This window comes from Boleophthalmus pectinirostris, unplaced genomic scaffold (genome assembly GCF_026225935.1).
Source record: "Boleophthalmus pectinirostris isolate CB_2022bp ecotype Guang Dong unplaced genomic scaffold, ASM2622593v1 HiC_scaffold_5, whole genome shotgun sequence".
Classification (NCBI taxonomy): Eukaryota; Metazoa; Chordata; class Actinopteri; order Gobiiformes; family Gobiidae; genus Boleophthalmus; species Boleophthalmus pectinirostris.
In genome coordinates, this window is record NW_026571404.1 from 19400787 (window position 1) to 19421735 (window position 20949).

At 38.2% G+C, this 20949-nt stretch overlaps 1 protein-coding gene across 25 annotated transcripts in view; it reads right to left on the reverse strand.

The window, feature by feature from the left end:
- LOC110156860 (neurexin-1a) overlaps window positions 1-20949 on the reverse strand; it is a 319412-nt gene that overhangs the window by 43317 nt on the left and 255146 nt on the right. For 12 of the 25 annotated variants that reach the window (XM_055162527.1, XM_055162520.1, XM_055162517.1 and 9 more), the window contains 3 exons: window positions 15802-15973; window positions 5955-6044; window positions 4579-4898 (listed from right to left, as the gene is read on the reverse strand). In XM_055162527.1, coding sequence (XP_055018502.1) covers window positions 4579-4898; window positions 5955-6044; window positions 15802-15973 — 582 coding nt within the window. The remainder of the gene's footprint in view (window positions 1-4578; window positions 4899-5954; window positions 6045-15801; window positions 15974-20949) is intronic. The other 13 variants (XM_055162538.1, XM_055162536.1, XM_055162534.1 and 10 more) reach the window with 6 other exon arrangements.

The following is a 20949-nucleotide window of genomic DNA, read 5'->3' on the forward strand; positions in this document are numbered from 1 at the left end:
AAGGGTACAGCTATATTCAACTATCAAGCCTTACTCATAGCAAGCTCTTAATGTGTGAATATATAGGATGCTGTTATAATACAGGAGTAGAAACGCCTACTTTCAAAAAGATAATTAAATTTTGCCCACGATTTGACCCATTTTTGAGTCAATACTGCAAACACCTTATTAGGAGAATGGCAAAGATGATATTCTCAAATGTCAAAATAGCAGTAATACTTGTGAATGCGGTTTTGAATATATGCAAAATGACCATTAAAAAAATACAATGTTAAAATGTGAAAAGAAGAGCTAAATGATTTTTAATATAATGTTATCGTCTTTCAAAAGACTGTAAGTGATATAGCAGCACTTTTGCATGTAGGTTTTTCAGGCCTTTCACATTTGTCTGATACCTGTCCTTCAACCATTACATAGCTCAGCAGCACAAAGAAACATCTCTGCCCATTTCTGTTTGATTGCCATGAACATCATTACTGAGATACTCGAAAAAAAATATGGAGACATACATTTTGGTCAATATCGTCCACTTCAATTCACAACTAAGCCACATGCCTATTCTTCCATTTCTTCTTATAAAAAGGCTTGCAGGAGGTTTTGGATCCATATTGCCTATTAGCTTGAATACCGCTCCTCTTGGATACTGCTACACTTGGATAGCCAGATCTATATATTTTTTTCTTTGACCATTTTCACCAGGCTGCAATTCACCAAGATATGCTGAGTGCCATTTCAATTCTACTGGGAGCTGCCATACTAAAAAATGTACCAGTCTCCGTAATGTGAGGCTCTTAGGACATAAAAGCAAGAGGCTGGATTGCATTGGCTATCAGGGGCAGATGGAACCGCTGAACAATGGTCAAATTGGTGGCTGTAGCAAGGATAAGGCACTGAATGGACTGTGCTTTTTATATTTGGGAGGTGTAGTGTCCCACGACAGTTCTGTCCTAAAGGGGGCGCTCATAGTGGGGAAAAAAATGTCATGTCTGATTGCACATGTTTTTGTGAGACCTATTCATCACTGCAGTTCATTGCAAAGTGTGGCGACCTTTCTCAGTGAGTGCACAGGATCTTTCATACATAGCTTCAGGTAAAACTTATTAAATATAGCCTGCGTTAAGAATAGGGGTCGGCAAAAATATTGAAATATCAATAAATCGTGATATTAAATTTGCCTATACAGTATTGTTATCATAAGATGCTGCATCTATATATCATCAAGAGTACTTTGTGGTTCTTTTAGCATTTTTTTTTTGTTTTGTTACTGCACTATAGTTTTGTAGCTTATTTAGTGGAAGGAAACTGTTTTGATTATTAAAATAAATGCAATTCATATTAACTCAACACAAACACGTGTTTAACAAATACATATTGTTGCTAAAATGTGTTTGGCTCTCAAAAACAGCAATACATCAGAGTATAAAGAGCAATATATCGATTATCACATATATTGCCATATCCTGATCATATCGTATCGTGAACCATGTATCGTGTATTACATTAAATCGTGAGGGACCCGACAATTCCCTAGCCAGGCTGGCGCCAATAGTGCCTCCGCTTAATTTCATTTCTCTCCAGCGACTAGGACAGGAAACAGAATACAGTAGACGGTTTACAAGAACTCCAGAAGTTGTAGACTGTGCACCGGCCAATCAGAGAAGAGCTGTGAAGCCATGTCTGGGTCCCTGGTACAGCACAACAGTAAACAAAGCGATCAAAATGGATGTAGACAAAGCCATACATTCTGTGTTAGCAACGATTCCCAAGATCGAGGATTTAAAGGCGGAACAAAGAGAATGTTTGGAGAAATTTATCAAGGGCAAAGATGTTATTGCCCTTCTTCCTTCAAAATTTGGGAAAAGTTTAATATCCCAGTTAGCCCCGTTAGCGGTGCATTACATACGTCACGACCAAATAGCAGCGACTGGTTAAATAAAAAATTACCCGCCTGCCGTCGAGCGAACGAATCCTAATGCTGAGAGGTCAGACAGTTTCCATGAAGTGTAACCAACTGATGAATCAAGCTAGATAGAATATAAAACTTCCAAGACCTTTTTTGTTGCTTGTACTACTTCTATTTAAAATGCTACAACCACTGCTGTGAGTATCCATGCAATATCTGTGATGACATTCACGCATCCCTATGTGGTTTAAAATTGTGCTAGAGGGCAGGCCACAATTCTTTGGTCGAATTTGCCTTTTAACTGTCAGATTGTAGATTTGTTGACCTGGTTTATTGTTAATATCCCTGTAATTACTGGGCCTATCCGCATGAAACACAAATAGGCGTAATATTCATTGTCTCTTCTGTCAGCATGAACAAAATAACTTCAAAAAGCGATGCGATAATACAACACTAAAGACGTGATTGTTGCCAGTTGAAAGGTCTTTAAGACATAAAATGAATATGCAAAGTTTATAAAGCCAATACCTAACTAGTGATTGAACTGAAACACTCCCTTGACTATCCCAAAGAGTAATACAGGCCCACGCCCCTCATCTGAAATGATGTCTTCATTAAATCCTAAAAAATAAATGTAGTCTATTCTGTTGCATTCACCAATCTAACTACTGCTTCTCAAATTAATACTTCAAAACTACATCAGTGATACTTCTACCTACTGCTGCGCCCGCTAATACTACCCCGCCTTTACAAATTAAAGCAGACAAAGACAAATGATTTTGTTCATATAAAAGACACAATTTAAACATTTAGTGAGCTCATTATCCTCTCCAATACCATTTAAAATACAATTGCTATAAACCATTCAAAAACGTCAACTCGAATGCAACACTGTGTGAAAGACATCTTGAAATACTTGTTCTTTTCTGTCAGTTCCTTGATTCCTGCGCTGATTTACCACTCTGCATGAAGCTGGGGTATAATTACACTGAATTGTCTGATATTTCTGCTGCATTACACGCTCCTGAAATGGTCTGGGAGTCACACAGCGCTCAGAGAAAACCATTCTGACAGATCAATATTTATTATTGTATGATTTGTCAGCATCTGCGCTCCCTCACGCCATCTTGACAACCACCATATAGATGTAATGATGTATGTAAGGTATTTTCCAAGTGTGGTTTTTCATTGGAAATTATATGAACAAGTAGTCATTTTTATCTAGCTGCATGAAGTTGTATTAGCACCTGATTGGAAAGTGCTATCACAAATGATGGCTACAATGTTCTGGGCTGAGTATATTCACTTGGATCAAAGTCAAGTGACCTGCTGTGAATCCAATTATGTAAAGACTGAAATAAAATAAAGGCTGAGTAACTGGACGCTATGTGAAGCAAATGACTGCAGTGGAGGTACAAAAAGAACCGAAGTTTCCGTGGGTTCTGAATGCATCTGGTATGAATGATTTTTACCATGACCTTTATGCTTCATGTATTTAGAATCTATTTCATCCCCTCAGAGGCATAGAGGTGCAGGCGTATTGAGAGCCATGTTGATCAAATGGACGTGTGAAAAGTCAAGTACAAGTGGCACATGCACATTTCAGTGATACTGTAATTGAGTTTCTCTTACACTGAGCATTAATCAAAAGTAACACAAAAGATTCATATATTTAACTCTACGATCATGACCTACTGTACATCAGTAATGATTTTGCATTTAAACTTTTGAGCAACATTTTACAATATCGACATGTGACCAACTTTTTCTAGAATTGTGCAAGACTTAAATGTATTTATACAAGAGGAATCAATAAGGCTTCTCATGAAATGATTTATCCATGCATTTTGGAGTGATGAAAATCCAGCACTGTTTCTAGCCATTAACAGTTATTTTAGGAAAGTCTTGACAAAGGAAGCTGAAACCCAAGATGAGGGGTAGTGAATTCTTCAGCACTGTGAACTACAACCAGTATTAGCATGGTGGGCAAAAGATATTAGCCAAGCTGGTGCCACCTAGTGCCTCTGCTCAGTTTCATTTCTCTACAGCCACTAGGTCAGGAATTGGAATACACTAGATGGTTTGCAAGAACCCTGGAAGTCGTAGATCGCGCATCGGCCAATCAGCGAAGAGCTGTGAAGCCATGACATCAAACTCAAGTGCCCATCTGGGTCCCTTTTGTAGTACAGCACAACAGTAAACAAAGTGGTCAGGATGGATGTAGACGAAGCCATACATTATGTGTTGGCAACGATTCCGGAGATCGAGGATTTAAAGCCGGAACAAAGAGAATGTTTGGTGAATTTTATGAAGGGGAAAGACGTTATTTCCCTTCTTCCTATAGGATTTGGTGCATTACATATGTCACGACCAAATAGCACCCTACCGTCGAGCGAACAAATCCTAATACTTTGTGGAAACTGGCTGATGAATCGGGCTAAAAACATATGGCCCTGAACTCCAGTTTGAGAAGCCATCCTTTACTAAAGAGACTGACAAAATCTACTTCTGGGATTGGTAAATGGTAAATAAAACAAGTGAGGGTATATGTACACTGTTAACTTTCCATTATTTATATCATCATAAATAACACAACCAAAACTCAATTCCTCCCTGTGAAAATGCCGAAGTTCTTCAACTGTGTGGTGCAAAAATACTAACACAAGTCTCTGTACCTGCTGTGGCTCCCGGGGCGTGGTCTGCTTGACTCTACGGCTAGATGCAGTCGTTGTGGTGATCTCCATGATGGATGTGGAGGTCTCGGAGCGGTTGGCCGTGGTGCTGGACTGAGGAGTGATGGAGGAGGGAGACTCTCCCACTAGCCGCACACTGCCCTGGATCTTAATGTTGGGGTCTCCTTCGGCGGCCATGTTGAAGACCTTCAGACCGTTGTAGTAGAGACCTGAGAGCTGGCCCTGGAAGGATCTGCTGCGGTCACGCTCCCAGCCTCCGATCTGAATAGTGGTCTGACTGTTGAAGATGGTAAGTTGGCGCCCTGTGGGAAAACAATGTTACATATATACAAAGGCGTTGAGCAAGTGGACTCAGCCACTTCTAGTCAACAGCAAAAAGACAGATTATTTGCCCAGTGGTTAATGAGTGCAATAAATTACAGGTTGTAGAGGCAGAACCTGGTAATTTATTGTCATTATTGTGATGGAAAGCTTAAGAAGTATCAACAGAAACAAAATCAGGATTAATGCAGTTTTGCTACAAGGGATAGTGCAAAAAGGCAATAGAACAAATAAAGTAAAGGGGGTTGTGTTGCAAAAAAGAAGAAAGAACAAACCACCATTGAAGTGAGAGTAAATTGGTAATTTGTTGAAACAAGAAATAAAACATGTTTAAAGACTCATAATATACAATGGCACTTAGAAATCAACAAAGAGAAGCATGCAAACATAGAAATAGGGATGGTTCGTCTAAGCAAGGCACAACAATATTTGATTTATTTAGCCAAAGCAACCGATGGACATAAGTGAGGTATGGTTGGGCACATGAGAAATGAGAGCTCCTTTTCAAAAACAAAACACAAATCCGAAGAGGGCTCCCATTTGAGTGAAGATATGGCCCGTTATTATTCAAACACAGCATGCACTCAGTTAAGTTTAAAACTTTGCTCTAGTCCTGCATAGATTTACATCATGTTAAAGGGACTCTGTAACTGAAGCCAATTCATATTGTGGTAGTTTATGTCTATTTAAGCAAACAAACACTTCTAAGTGTGTGAAACAACAGCTACTGAAGAAACTTTTACATTTATCATTTAATGTTTACTTCAAAAGACTACTGCAATTTAAATATATTTTATAAAGAATATACATATCTATTTTAATTATTACAGTCCCTTTAACCTTAAGTATTTAATCAGCTACAATTATCAAATCAATACATTATTATGAATAATATCAAAGACTACACTTAACTCTACAAATCATTTTGAGTTTATGTTTAACTGTACATTTATTTTATTTTTATTATTTACAAAATAAAGCTACAACTTGTTTATGTTCAAATTAATTTTATTAAAATTTTAATTAATGATTTTTACCTTTGTCGAGTAGCCATTCGTCAACTACTCGACCAAGTCGATATGGGATTCGCTGTCTAGCAATCGCCAGGCGTTCGTTATCATTGTTGCCTTTAAAGTTTAAAGAGACATTTCTTGGTTACAATCTGTAAGGTCAAAGGTTAAAGGTTATGCTACACAACTGCACATACTTTTAGTAGAGTTTATCTATTTAAAAACAATATTAACTAAAACATTATTTTACCAAACCTCAATCCTTTTATTTTATTTTATTCAACAAATTATGTCTATATTAATTGACAATAACTAGACTAAAGCCTTTCTTCTAAGTTAATCCTACTGTTATCAACAAACCAAAATCAAATTTAATGTCACCAATCTTCCCAAATAAATGTCCACCCCATTTGTTTTTACACTGTTTTTAAGTCTTTTTAACTTCTTCTAAGCTTTGCTATTCATTTAAATTTATTATTTTATTCTTTTAATAATTTGTGCAACAATTTATCATATTACAAATGCCCACCCCATTTTAACAGCCTATTGACAAGAGATACACACTACAGTATTTGCCATAAACAGTAGAACAGAGTATACATTCACAGTAAGAGAAAAGACAGGGTCAAAGTGCATCCAATCACTGTAAAGATCATTCATGTGGCATTGACCAAAGCTGTGGTTGGAAGAAATTAGGTCACCTTCATTTTTTTAAAATTCTTGTTCAATCTGTCAGAAAAATGTGTTCCTTGCTCGTAAATTGTCCCTGCATTGTGGATGGAATTTTCCGTGTTGATGACATAGGTGGAGGTATCCATTTTAGCACTCACTGCTGCTTCCTGCATTTTTGTACTTTTCTTTGTCAACCTTTCTTCTTTTCTCCTTCTTGACTGACGAAAACTATGAGAAATATTGACCACAGTACCAACCCAAGTAATAATTAGAAAAACATGAAAACCGTCCATCATATTCATTTTAATGGGCTCCAATCACCTCCACACACAGTACAGGATATAGTAGCTCTATCTCACACCGCTCTCCTCTGCCATTGTCTGCACAGATTGAATTCAGTCCCTCCATTCTTCCAGCAGATCGACAGTGTTTGTCCCATCAACTATATTAATTCAGTTGGGCGAGATAAAGGACCCGCTCACTAACCAGGATTTTGAGGTGAATAGCTTCCTTTTACGGAGAAGATTTGTCCATGAGAGAAGTGGTCTGATATAACGCATGCACTTGCTCGCTTGATGAAATGACCTTAGACGTGGCTTAATAAGACTTTTAATCGAAACGTTGAATTGCTGTAAAAGATATGGTGTTGAAAAAACAGGCAGAGGAGCTCATTGTGATGGAGCGACTATAAAAGTATGCGAAAAAAGATAGTTCAGAATATAGTTCCACTCTGCACTGCTATCTCTCAAACCCTGAATTTTGTCGGGAGACAAATATGCAGTTCCATTCTTTATACATTTTAATGTTTAAGGTCCTATATTACATAGAATAGATTCTGTGAGCTTCAAGCCTTGTTATAATGCTGTTACCTTATCAAAAAAATACCTGAAGTCACGTTTTGATTCTTCGCACATGTTTGAGTAATTATATTAGTATTAGTTATTATTATTATGATGTCATGAAGCAGTAGTTTTCAAGTTAACTGCCTTACCTTTTACCTTTTGTTTAATTGCAGAGCTGAAATCATCCAAATATTTCTAGTGAAAGTGTATGTAGTTTAAAAACACAGGAGGGCACTTCCTGTATTACCACATGACATCCCAAGGTGGAACAGAGTGTTTTCAGTTTAATAGAAGAATTCAGATTAAATATGCAGGGTGAAACAAAACACAACTTCAGGTATGTTTGTGATGAGGAAACAACATTATAACAGAGATCAGAAAATAGTGCAGTAAGGCTCTTTAAGGTATATTTTTTATTATAGGCACACACCATTGCAGTTCTGAAAAATGAGTAGTGCCAGTTTTGTAGATGCTTGTTGATCACAAAATGAAATCATCCCCATTTGAAAAAAGCGTTTTTGAAAACTGTTTTGTTTAGCTGTGCATATGGCTGAATGGTTTTTACTTCACACTCTTCTCTTCTAATGTAATGATGATTATTTGTGTTTTGATTTGTTTGCATTGTGATTTTTATGCCTTTCTTATTCTTTAAAGCACTTTCATTTACTTGCCTTGCTTTTCCTTTTGATTTTGTACCTCTACCTATTGCTGTCAATAACAGCATGATGCACACATTACAACAAAATTTCTTACATAATACACTGTAAAGAACATTTAGTGTTAACTTAGTTTTTGAGGTCTATCATATTCAGTGCATTCAAGACCAGCAGATGCATAACCTTTACAACTACAGTACACTCTAACATAATTGCTAAATACTAATACAATTCACGTTTACCTCACATTGGAGTTTCATTATTTGATATTCACAATGCCCTATAGTGTTTTCAACCATCACAAATAGAGCTGCACGGACCTTTAATGATGCCATCTTTGATCTATAATGAAAACGTACTTTGCACTTTAGAGAATAGGACTATTTGAATTACAATGTGTGTTTGAAACAATAGTTCTGTGAATGCTCTCACTGAGGCGGACTTTCTGAAGAATATATTACATTTAGCTTGCAGCTGGAAGTCACTAAACCTCTCTGAGCTCAGTGGAAGTAAGATATAGTGGCAATCTCCTCTTTGTGTTTATGTAACAGCACACGGCTTGTATTCAAAACATGTTATTACGAATACACCATGAAGCTTGATGGTTTCATATATAGCAGGTTGTACAGTGGCAGAGTGGTTAACAATTCCGCCATGGTTCCTAAAATTTGTCCTATCAAGCTCCAAAGTAACATAGATACTGCAGATGCAAGACTAATGGAAAAAGTAGGTATTTTTGTCTTGATATGAAAGAGTTACAGTCACGGGGGAGTGCTAGTTAAATCATTTTCTGTGACTGTGAACTCTTCGCAGAGGTCAGTGCCAAACTAGGCCCCAGGGAGCTGTTAGCCCCCAGCTGTTTGTAGGACAGTAAGGACGGTCCGTAAAAATATAAACAGGCTTTTTAAAAAATAGTGCCTGGCCGAATCATTTTAAGTGCTCCCAATGGTGAAAAGTAAGTACATATTTGCTCATGTGTATATACAGCATTAAAATCATCTGACCAGTTTTACATGTTCGTTTAGAGGTTTAAACTTATAGTAAAGTATGCAAAAGCTCATTTCAGTCAGAAGGTTGTAAAGGTGGACTAAGTAACTTTTTGGCCAGGGGTCCGTCATCTGTTTCTATGGTTATATCATTGCTCTGCTTGGAACGTCCAACAGTTCTACTACATTTATTCAATTACGGGTGTTTTTATTGCTCAAAAATACCCCCCAAAAATATATTATTTGCCAGTAACTTGTTTCTTGAGTATTTCTTTGAGTATTAGATTAAACAACATCCCCATTAATGATGTTGTTCAAGCTATTTTAACACAGGAGTCTTTTCATCTACCTCCAAATTACACATATTTATTATTTATCCATATTTATTCCTTTTGTTTTAGTTTCATGACATCTCCTCTTTGCTTAAATATCTCTGTTGTCAATAACTGGCATCAGAAACACTAACTCGAGTGCAGCCCAAGTCTCCATGTGTTTGTCTCAGCACCTCTCTGTACAGTCAGGTTAATTAGGTGTGAATATAATCAAGCCCTGATCGTGTATTGATCCTCTTTATGGGACAGTGGAGTTCTCAACAATAGCCTCCCCTGGGACCACACACGCCGTCCCATTCATTCTAGTGCTCACGGCGCTTACGACCGCCGCCGAGAGCTGATTGGTTTCCTTTATGGATGAGGGCGGGGCTAAGGCTTATCTCCGCTTCCAGACAGGGGCCATTCAGTGGGACTATCCCAAACTGACCCGCTCTGTCCTTGCTTGCTTGTTTCCTTTTTGTTAATAAAGTGCTCAGATAAGGTAGCGTGCTTTATCTAATTACAAGCCTTCGGACATCCGGCATATTGAATCAACATATATGCAAATGTCTCTAGTGTTTTAGGGAGTCGGGAGATTTGCGAGGTGGTTCCAAAACAAATAAGGCTATTATTTTTATTAATCAGTCCCTCTTCTCCTGCTTTGGCTTCTATAGAGACACTGCAACATTTTGAAAGCATGCTCAGTAATGGCTTCCCTGCACAATAGACTGAATAGGCTGGTGGACAGAGACAAAACAGCAGATTAGGTAGAGCTTTTATGGATAAACCAAGCTCTGAATTGTGACATAAAAGGTGAAAAAAGGTTGCGATCGACACTGAAGGAAGTCAAAGGGGATGCAATAGGGAATATAGGTCAGGAGAGAAGGAGGGACAGTTAGAGAGGCCCTACCTAAGTGCACTATGTTCTTATAATGGTTAAGAAAAATAAGGCCAGGGACATCTCCATTATCTATGTGTACGCTGCATGTACCACAGTGCTATAGAGCTCTGTAGCCTGCAGGTCTGGCACTGTTATTGTGGTAGCATTACTTCCATGGCTCAAGCTCAAGAGAAAGGACTTTTTTTTTTTACCTTTTGTGCTGCAGGAAACCAATGAGGAATGAGGATGAAAGAACAGGATTAAGTTATGAATATGAGCTTTCTTTTGGGAGGATAATATTTGCGCATAGTTTACCAGAACCAGCAGGTCACTATCAAGGGTACAGCCCCGAATACCCATGGTTGCTAGGTGGTTGCTAAGTCCAGATAGATTTTTGTACCTTTGACAATAGGTGTTTGACACCGTATTAGTTAGGACTTTTGTAGTGCTGGCCAGTGTCTAGAAGAATCATAGACTATATAAAGAAGTGGACTAAGGGAGTGTGAGTTCACCCATACAGTAATGTTCATCTCCAGTCAAATGAAGCTCATAAGGCAAGCAGATATAGGAGCAAATTTGGAGATAAAAAATTAGGAATACGAATTTATGTACAGACGAAATAGCGAAACGAAAACACCAGGATCATGAAGAGCGAGTTAATACAAAAAAGACCAAAATGATGAGGCTCATTGCCGCAATTACAGAGAAAGGGGTGACAATTTTTCAAAGTAGTCGATACTGGCAAAAGATTCCTTATGCTCATTTCCTATTGGGAACGTGGCAACTAGCGGGTTAACCATGTCGATTTATATACAGTCTATGGGAAGAATACTTTGAAAATGTTACAGAATACTGAATTACTGCATCAGAATGTATTTTATTCTGTTTTCTGTTATATGGTCCATTCAGAGTTTTGCATTGTGAATTCTTAGACAGTGGATTGCAGTACATTATATTGAAAATGGGGTTAAAACAGCTTTATGTTTCACTGTTTGTAATGCATTGATTTTTCACTAATTAGAGAGGAAAAAAAAAAATAATCATGCATCACAAGAGCTGTTTTTTTTTCTTACTAATTGCATGTGGTTTGATGGCTGAATTGTGTGATCAAGAACCACATGTATTCCTTTGATTTTAGTAAAGTAACTGGATTCTGAATATTCCCAATAAATGAAAAAGTAACTGTAGCAGAATACATTTGCACAATTAGTGCTCTGAATATGTATTTTCTGTAGTTACTTACCCACACTGACCCTATTTTAAGGTTCTGTATTAGGCAAAATCGATTCTTGTAAACGTTCAGCCATGTTATAATGCTGTTAATTCCATAAAAACATGCCTGAAGTTGTATTTTGTTTTTGTGTTGTTTTGTGCTTTAAATGCTCTGCTCCACCTTGTGATGCTAGTTTTCAAGTTAACAGCTAACTTTCACCTTCCCAGAGCTGAAATTGGCCAAATGATTCTAGTGAAGGCATATGGAGTTTTAAAACACAGTGGAGCACTTCTTGTACTATCACATGACATTACAAAGTAGAACAGAGTGTTTTCACTTTGAGAGAGGAACGCAGTCTAAATCTGCAGGGTGTGTGTTCTAAACACGTGTGAATGAAACAAAATAAAACTCCAGGTCTGTTTGTGATGAGGAAACAATATTATAACATAGATAGAGAATAGCGTGCCATGATCCCTTTAAAAGAAATGTCCCACGAGCTGCAAAAGGTTCCCCAGTGCAATCCGCCCATACACTGGTAATGAGAGATGCTAATGTTGTAATTGCACTAGTAATTGTCACTGTGTTTCAAATCAAGAGAGGGTTCAGAAGGTTCAGTCAGCAGTGGTATCTGTTGTCAAAATGTATCCCATACATTTACTACACAAATTATAATATTCGCTTTGGTGACCCCAGACTCAGACCGAAATTTACTGAGACAAGATCTTAAGAGAAGAGCTTTCTTGTAAAATAAAGTCTACACTGCGTTAGGGCTAAATAGCAGGGTAGCGAGTGTTTTGCATTGGAGATCCTAATAATGGTGCTAAAGACTTGGTAATGGTACATAAGTATGTGCTACGAGACTTTTTAATGAGATTACAAGGGCAGCGATATAGGCCCTGGTGAGGCAATTATTTCCTTACTTTGAGAAGAATGGCCCCCTCCCTCCCATATAATCTTCTCTTCTTCGCTGTCTCTCACCCTCTCCACTCATCATCGCGATCTGCGCCGTCTTCTCCTGTTCTAATCACTGTTGATCTGAGAGGGGCCTGAGAGCGACTGAGGGCTGCTATTATGAGTGCGCTAGAGGAGACACGGAGCCCAATCAAACCACAGGTGAATGCACGAGGAGGGCTGCATGTGCTGCTGTGTGAACTGCAATAATCCTGATTACATGTAATTAGCCTGCGTCGTGGTATTGACACTGATGCATGATGGGTGGATGGATTTAATTCTTTGCTAACACCTTAGGATACCTCATCATTCATTTAAGTGTTAATAAATATATTTTGGTTTAATTTATTTTTGCGTTTTCATTATCGGTGGTTAGTGCAATCTTCCGAATATTGTATAGAGAGTTGAGATTAGACTACCGCAAATTAAGCAGTAAGGAATATGAGGATACTGTTGAACTTGATATGGAGTGGGCGATCTGCCATAAAATTAATATAATCATTTTCTTGGACCCACACTACAATTTAGATTCATAGTATTTTTATATTGCCTTAAAGATGTAACTAAAGTCATCTGCATCTTGAAGCTCACATTTCATTGAAATTGGTTAAACCCACCTGCCACTCATTCAGAGCACTGCTGAGGTTGACCAGTAAGAAGTGTGAGTGGAAAAAGATAATTGATGAGAAAATTTGTGTAAGTTTTACCAAAATAGTAGCCAGGCTCCACTCTGTTTCATTTCTCTCCAGTGGGTAGGTCAGGAATAGGAATACACTAGACGGTTTGGACTTCCTTTTTCAAATATAAACTTCGCATTTTTTATTGCACCTCACAGAAACGACAGTGATTGTTGACAGACATGTTCACTCTCCTTTGTTTGCCGGCAATTACTTGGACACCACTGAGCATTGCGGTGTATTACATACGTCACGACCAAATAGCAGCAATTGGTTAAATAAAAAAAAGTACCCGCCTACCATTGAGCAAACGAATGCCAATGCTGCGAGGTCAGACTGTTTCCATGAAGTGAAACCAACACAGGAATGAGATCATGATTTTATGTTTTTTTTTTTAATCACCATATCATATTATTTACACAAAATGAACATTAGCAGTGTGGTATGTGTTGTGTTTATTTCTGCCCCATCCCTTTTGTAGAATGAATATCATATAAAATCTTTAAATACTGCTTTTTAATCCTAATCTGATCATAGACTATAAAAAGCATGTTTTTCTCTTGGGTGTTTATGGACTGGGGGTCTGTGATGGGAGCGTTTAACCCAGCTATGCTTCTTGCCTTGTCCACAACATGTCAGAGGCCATTAGCATCTTGTTGTCACCTGGGGCGAGCTGTGAGGTGGAGTCCTGTCATATAAAACCTCCTTTCATATGTCTGAGCGAGTGCACTGGTCACGGCTAAAAAAGCCACCAAATGTTATACTGAAGGACCAAACAGGTTCAGTTTGTCTCGAGGTGCTCCTGTTGTTCATTTTATGCTGAGATTATTATTATAACTATGTATTACCGCCAAATAATCAGGAATAACATTAAGATCGCTTGTTTTTATAGTGTCTTAGAGAAATTTCATTGTTGTGCTTTTTCTAAGTTTACTCACTGCTTGCTCAGTCCCTATATTCATCAGAGATATAATTCTCCCTACAATGGAAGTATAGACTGACTGGACTGTGCTAAACTGGAATGGACAACACACCTCTTCTCTTCAACTCTTGGGCTACTACAATTTATTTATACAACATATAGATTTTGATCACATGGTTCGGCCTTCTTCCTTTCCTAAATTTTCATTGACATCTGTGTTTTTGGAGGTCCCACCCCATAGTTTATCCTTGTAAAACTTGGACAAAACTTGTCCTGTCACCTGCTTGTCTTCATACAGTAGAAGAGGAATAGTAGGAATGTTTCGTAGTATGGAATCAAACACCTCCAAACAGACACAGGCCAAGTTACATATCATCTCTGTGGTATGGTAACCCTGCTTATATTGTATGCTTTAATGGTATTGTGAGTAATAAAAACACCATAATGAGAAAAAAATTAACATCTCATCATCAAGTTACACAATGCACCTTTAAATTCATATACTTGTGAGTTTTCATTTATGAACACATCAAAAATGAAAACTACATTTGGCAGGAGTCAAAACGTTACACCCAACTGATGTAATTGAAATAGACCTCTTTAAACCATCACAGCTTTGATCAACACCAGGAGCGTAGAAAGCATCATAGCGAGGTTATAGTACACATATCAGTATCTATTGAAACATACCATTCATTTCTTCTGTTTCCAGCAGCGCTTTACACAATGCAATGTACTTGGGTTTATAACAAGTGTAAACAAATTACTTAGACTTGCCGTTCACAGCATTGACCAGATTCACACCATAATATTGCATTTGTTACGTGCTGTAAAAATAAACTAAAGGACACAGTGAACATGTAAGTACTGTATCCAATGGTGATTAATATTGAGCTGGCCAAAAAAATGAACATGTCTTTTGTTATTGCAGGCTCTCCATCTGTTTTGCTTTGTTTCAATCAATCTCGAGTATTGACAGAGAAATAAATATTGAACTAGCACACAATTACTTGCCACAATAAAAGTGTAATTTGGCTGTAAATAGTCTATTGATTTGTTTCCAGTAAGCACATGCCGTAGGTGGGTTATTTATGTATATGGGAGGTATAATGCGGACATAGACATAGTGGGCGGATGCCATTTTTACACTTATTTGCCTGGATATTGAGATTTTAAAGCAGCAGCCATTACTTACATAGATTTGAGTGTACCAATATGGGAACGAGCTGTTTAGACAGAACTATGTATCAAATGTTTATTATGGTTTTACTTCTACTGCAATATACTCGCAATATATTTGATGCTTAAAAAACACCTCCCAACTACACCTAAGATATTTAGGTTTACTCATGTTTAAAACCAGGTTAAGATCTGATTTGGTGTTTTTTATAGTTTCATACACAGGGTATTTATTGGTGATTCAGATTTAGGAACTTTTAAATATTTAAATTTCATATTCGTTTATTTTAGACAAGATTATATAGGCCGACATAGAGCCTAGAATGTGTCCTGCACCAAACCCCCCTGAGCAATAGTGCAGTACAGAGTCATTTTAAATCTTAATGACAGTGCTTGAAAAGACCATTATCTTTAATATTAGTAATTGGTGTGAATAGTTTCAGAATTACAAGCATAGGTTATTTCTTGCAGCTGGAAACAGAGGAGACTATGTATTAAGTCATTAAGAAGAGCCCACCTCATTCACTAAAACAGATATGAATCATACGAGTCATGAGCAGATGTAGTAGGAGCTGGCTCACTCACCTGTGGGGTAGCGCTCTATGACTGGCAGGTCATCCACCTGCAGAGTGGCATTACCACCACTCCTGGTAAACTTCACTATATGGTACTTTCCATCATTTACAAACTTAGACGTCTCCTCTATGTTTATGTCGTCTGTGCCCACGTTAAATACAACGGCGATGTTCCCCCTTTCCTGAAACACAAGAAAACACAAAGGAAGAGACTTGAGTAATGACACACACAATTCAGCACAAAAGCTTTTTTCTTTGAGAGCACATCATTTTGTTGTTGATTACAGACTTTGCAGGAACAAACTAAACATATTGTGGGGAAAGGGTAAAAGTAGCAACAGCAATAACTACTTCTACCATATTTTCTGTAATGACAAATCTCCCATTTTGCATTTGATTATAGTTTTTCACATTTAACACAATCAGTCTCTATATTTGTACAGCATATTTGTGAGTCCTTTCTTTAGAACGGCTAATTAAATATTTAGAGAGTCCTTCTGGGAAGCATAGACATTCAAATCATATAGTCCCGGGTAGAAGGGGCTATAGAACTGCTTGGCCCTAATACAATAACCATAATTGAATTAAAGAAAGTTTGTTCATAAACTATGGGAGTAGGCAGTGCTTTTCTCTCCATTAGCGTCCTGTGCCTTTTATAGTGGACTGCCAGCTGTATGAAAAGAACCATATGGCCACTCGCTGCAGTCTGGACCCCTGCCACATTTCAGCATAATGTTTTAGTCCTGCTGGGAAAGGTGCATTTACAGCAATAGCGGATATTCATTTGGAACATGCTATTATTATGCTATTGACTGAAGCATTTGAGTGGCACTAGGCTGCCATCTGTACACATTATAAATTAGACTTTAGTGTCATTAGGTTGTATTATGAATCAAAATCCAATGGCACACTCCAGTAAGGGGGGTCTGATTGCCTGAATGACTACTGGTACTGGAGTAAATATATTTCAACCTGGATTTGGAGTGAGGTGAAGGCTGAGGAGCAGGTAAACTCTGGAGAAGCAGTGAAGGAGTGAAATTAGGTCTCTAGGCTGAATTTACGCTAGCTGCATTTATTGCAGATTAGTTAGAAAAGTATAGTGAAGTAAGCAATATGACTAGACATTTAGCTATGTGCATCACAATGCAAATTAATTCTAACATGTGGTGTAACATGTGAAGTGAATACATGAGAATTGTTGGCCCAAAGTACCCTCTTTAGCCTTGTATTCATTGGCTGCTGTGTGCTGCTGCCATCTGGCCACTTCTCTGAACACATACATCTACATCAGTGTGTTAAATTATCAATTAAACCCAAGCAGAGCTACCATGTGTGCTGGTTTAGGGTGTGCATTCAAAAATACTTTCAACACATTCTCGCTCCACCAATCTCAAGAAATATCTTCAGATTTGAGTGAGAGGAGCACATGACTGGTGTGTGTGAAACTGACTCATTAAAGGGCTGTGAAGACTGCATTCATTATACAGTGTCAAAAGATGGATCTGAGGAGGGAGGAAGAATTGGTCTGCTCACATCCAGAAGAGATGGATATCTACTGTACTAGTGTAGATTATAATGTAAGAAACTGAAAAAATCTGTAGAAATTCTTCAGTGGGCAAGTTTCTTCGAAGCAAAGATTGTCGATTGTGGATTTTCACTGGTGTTTTGATTGTGCCCCTATGTAAGTTTAGCCAAAGACAGAACTTTATTAGTCTCTCACAAGTTATTAAAATAGTAATATGCGTAACAAAGATAGGCAGGATAAACATAACAAAAAGAAAAACTCTTCAGTCTATCTGACTGAATAGTGAATAATGAACTATAAGGTTTGAGCATTTAAAAGGTCCTGTGTGCAATTTTTTCTCCAAATATTTGAGCAGAATTTGTCTCAGCCCAGTACAAATATATTGTATAAGCAGCTCTTGAGGTCAAAATAAGTCTGCTGTGTCTTTATCTTATTTTAAAGCTCTTTCTTGTCCAAGAATAAGAATGCTAGTTATGGTTAGCAATGACAGCGTACAGCAACATCTCTGCCTATACCTCCTACCTAGATTGTCCTGTTCTTGATAATCTGTTGTATTCCCTGAGTCGTCTCTCTGAGCTGCAGAGAGGGGAGCATCTGGTGGAGGCTCAGTTTACTGTAGCAGCGCTGTGCATGTCATTATCCAGTCAGCAGCAAGGCCAACTCTCCTCTGCATCTCCATCTAAGTCTCCGTACACACATATACGCACATACACACACACACACACACACACACACACACACAAACACACTGACAGCACACACATGGTGTAGGCATGCATTTATTCACATGCACAAGTCCACCCATTTATATGTGAAATATACAAGATTTTGGAATGTGTTTACATAATAATAATAATAATCCAGTTGTGCATAATGACCCTCAATGAAATGTAATGTATGAAGGGATTTTTCTTTTTCTCCAGCACTCGGACTTTTTCCACCAGCTGCAGGTTTGAGTGCGTCTCTCTCGTCCCCTGCCTTCTTTCGCATTTGTTTCTCATCAGAGACTTTTCTTCTCAAGGCTCTTTTTTCTGCTAAATTCTGTTTAAGCTGCTCCTCAGTTTGAAGCTCTTCAGGCTCTGCCCCATTTTCTGCACCAGATACTCGTGGCTGATGTAGATTGGAGCAGGGTCAGAGGTGCAGAGAGTAGCCTGTCTCTCGACTCGACTTTTCAATACATTTTTCAATAAAATGTCCATTTAATAAACACACAAAATAGTGAACAAGTCTGTAATATTTAGATGAAAAAAGAGAGTCTCCTTGAATAATCTATTTAATCTCACATACAAACAAACACATGCACACACACATTACACTGCTTTAAAGTGTGGAGGAAGAACTTTAGCATCCCCCAAGAGCCACCAGCTAAAGTGCAATTAAAACCATTTGTAATGTGTCACAGTGCATTACCAAAAGTGGGACAATTGTATGCTTTGTAATGTAATTTCAGCCAGTTATATAATACGATGGGTTAAAGCTACAACACAATTTACAGAGTGCTCAGAGGCATCAGCTCAAGCCAAAACAGTGAGGCACACTCTCGCTCTGCTCTTTAAAGGGCAGCATTAGTGAGAGCACAGAGCTGGTATTCATAACTAAAGGTGCATACAATCTATATGATGTACCACCGGGGATACTAATTAATTAAAGGTGAAACATCTTCATGGAGATGTTATCGCTTTGCCAGGAATGTCCACACTATGGCATTAAACTTATCTGCATCCATGGAGACTAGCAGGTGATGCCACCAATTTACAGGTATCTAAGGAAGTCAAAACACTGATGAGTGATTAAATCGTAATTAAATAGTATAATGTCTATATTTGTCAGCCCATATTACACTTTTTCATCATGTAAAACAAGCAACAAACAAGCAAAATGCCCTAACAACTTCATTTACTTCCTATTCAGTTTGGATATTGCTCAAATAAACAAATTTAACTACATCATTTTGAAACTGGTTGGGAAAATGGCAGACGACCAGGCTCTGCTCTTGTGGGGGCTGCTGAGAAGGAAGAGACTTTGGTGTTACAGTAAAACCTTGTGTAATCTCAGTCATTAGCAGAGATTTGCTCCTCTCTTCCACAACCCCAGACACACACACACACACACACACACACACATACTACCCACGTCACTGCCACACCACCCATGTTCACTGCATTCACAATTCACATGCGAGGAGCAGCTGGGATGGCTACACAGATTTTTTTTTCCCCCCAAGGACTATCAAAAACTCAGAACTTTCATCTTCTTCTCAAACTTTATTGTGTATTCCAATTGGTTATGCAAAAAAAAATCATTTGCAAGACCCAACCCAATTAAAACTACTTTTTAATAACCTCCTTGAATTGACTTCCAATGTTCCCCATGGTCTCATTAATACATTTACTGCATTTAGCGCAAACTGCCAACTCCAATTTACATAGCATAAAGAAAACAGGTCTTCTAAGCGCTACAATAAAGCAGGATGCACATGAAACGCTACCAGACAAGGACAAAAAGCTCACCATTAGATTACAATGGCTTATGTCAGATCTGAGATACGAGACATGCTCTGAAAACACAATTTCATATTTGACAAGCTTCACGTTTGTGTCTCACTAATACTGTTAGACTGTTATTGCAGCAAAGAGAGGCAGGCTGGTGTACGCTTTCAAACGCCAATTTTATTCCCCCCTAAATAATAATTCCTGAAATTCAATCTGAGCGCAGTTTCTTGGGCACTTCGAGGCATCTAATCCTGAAGTGTAATAGGAAGCGGGCTTATGTCAAGACAGTGATTGATAGCTGCTTATATAAATCAACTCTATTACAGCCTATAGGGTCTTTATACAGTTGACGACGTCTGTGGTGGTGGACCCCGCTGGGCTGCCTTTGGGGCTCTAATGTACACGCACATGAGCGGGGTTTGCCTGACACGCTGCATGCTGCTTTGATTAATTGCTCATCAAGCCGCAATAGAGTTTAATTAACTGATGAAGTTGATCCATTCTGCGCTAATCTTTTCACTTTTATGCGTCTCTTCTGAGCTGCAGCTGTGGGGAGGAGTCGACGCTGCCATGTGTCACTTTAAAACATCCCATCTTAGTGTTATGAAACCAGACGGATGCAACCGAAATCACATTTGTACAAATGATAATACATATGAAATTGCTGAGAAAAAAACTAAACAAAAAAACAACAACAACAACACAAGCAGTGGGCTTAAGTCTGTTCCCTCCTGACACAAACACTATGTAAGTTTCCATGTGGAGGTCTTAACGAAGATGTTATTGCTTTGCCTGTAATGTTGTGCTCTTAAACACATCTGTCTTACATTTATTCCATTACAAGTGGCATAGCAATAACATTTCCATACAGCACAGTGTTCAAACTATGGCATGGGGGCCAAATGCGACCATCAGAACAATTTGTTTTGTTGGCCCTCAAGCTCCTTGGTGAATTGACCAAATGATCACAGTACATTTTACTTGCCTGACCAGTCCCTTCTACATTCTGCTCGAATCCAGAAGGAACTGGAACCAGACAAATAGAGCGTGAAAAAATTACGTCAAATTTTTAGATGATCCAACCGCAGCTGCTAATTTGTATTTGTATGAATAATAATTTGGTGCTTTGATTGTTGATTCT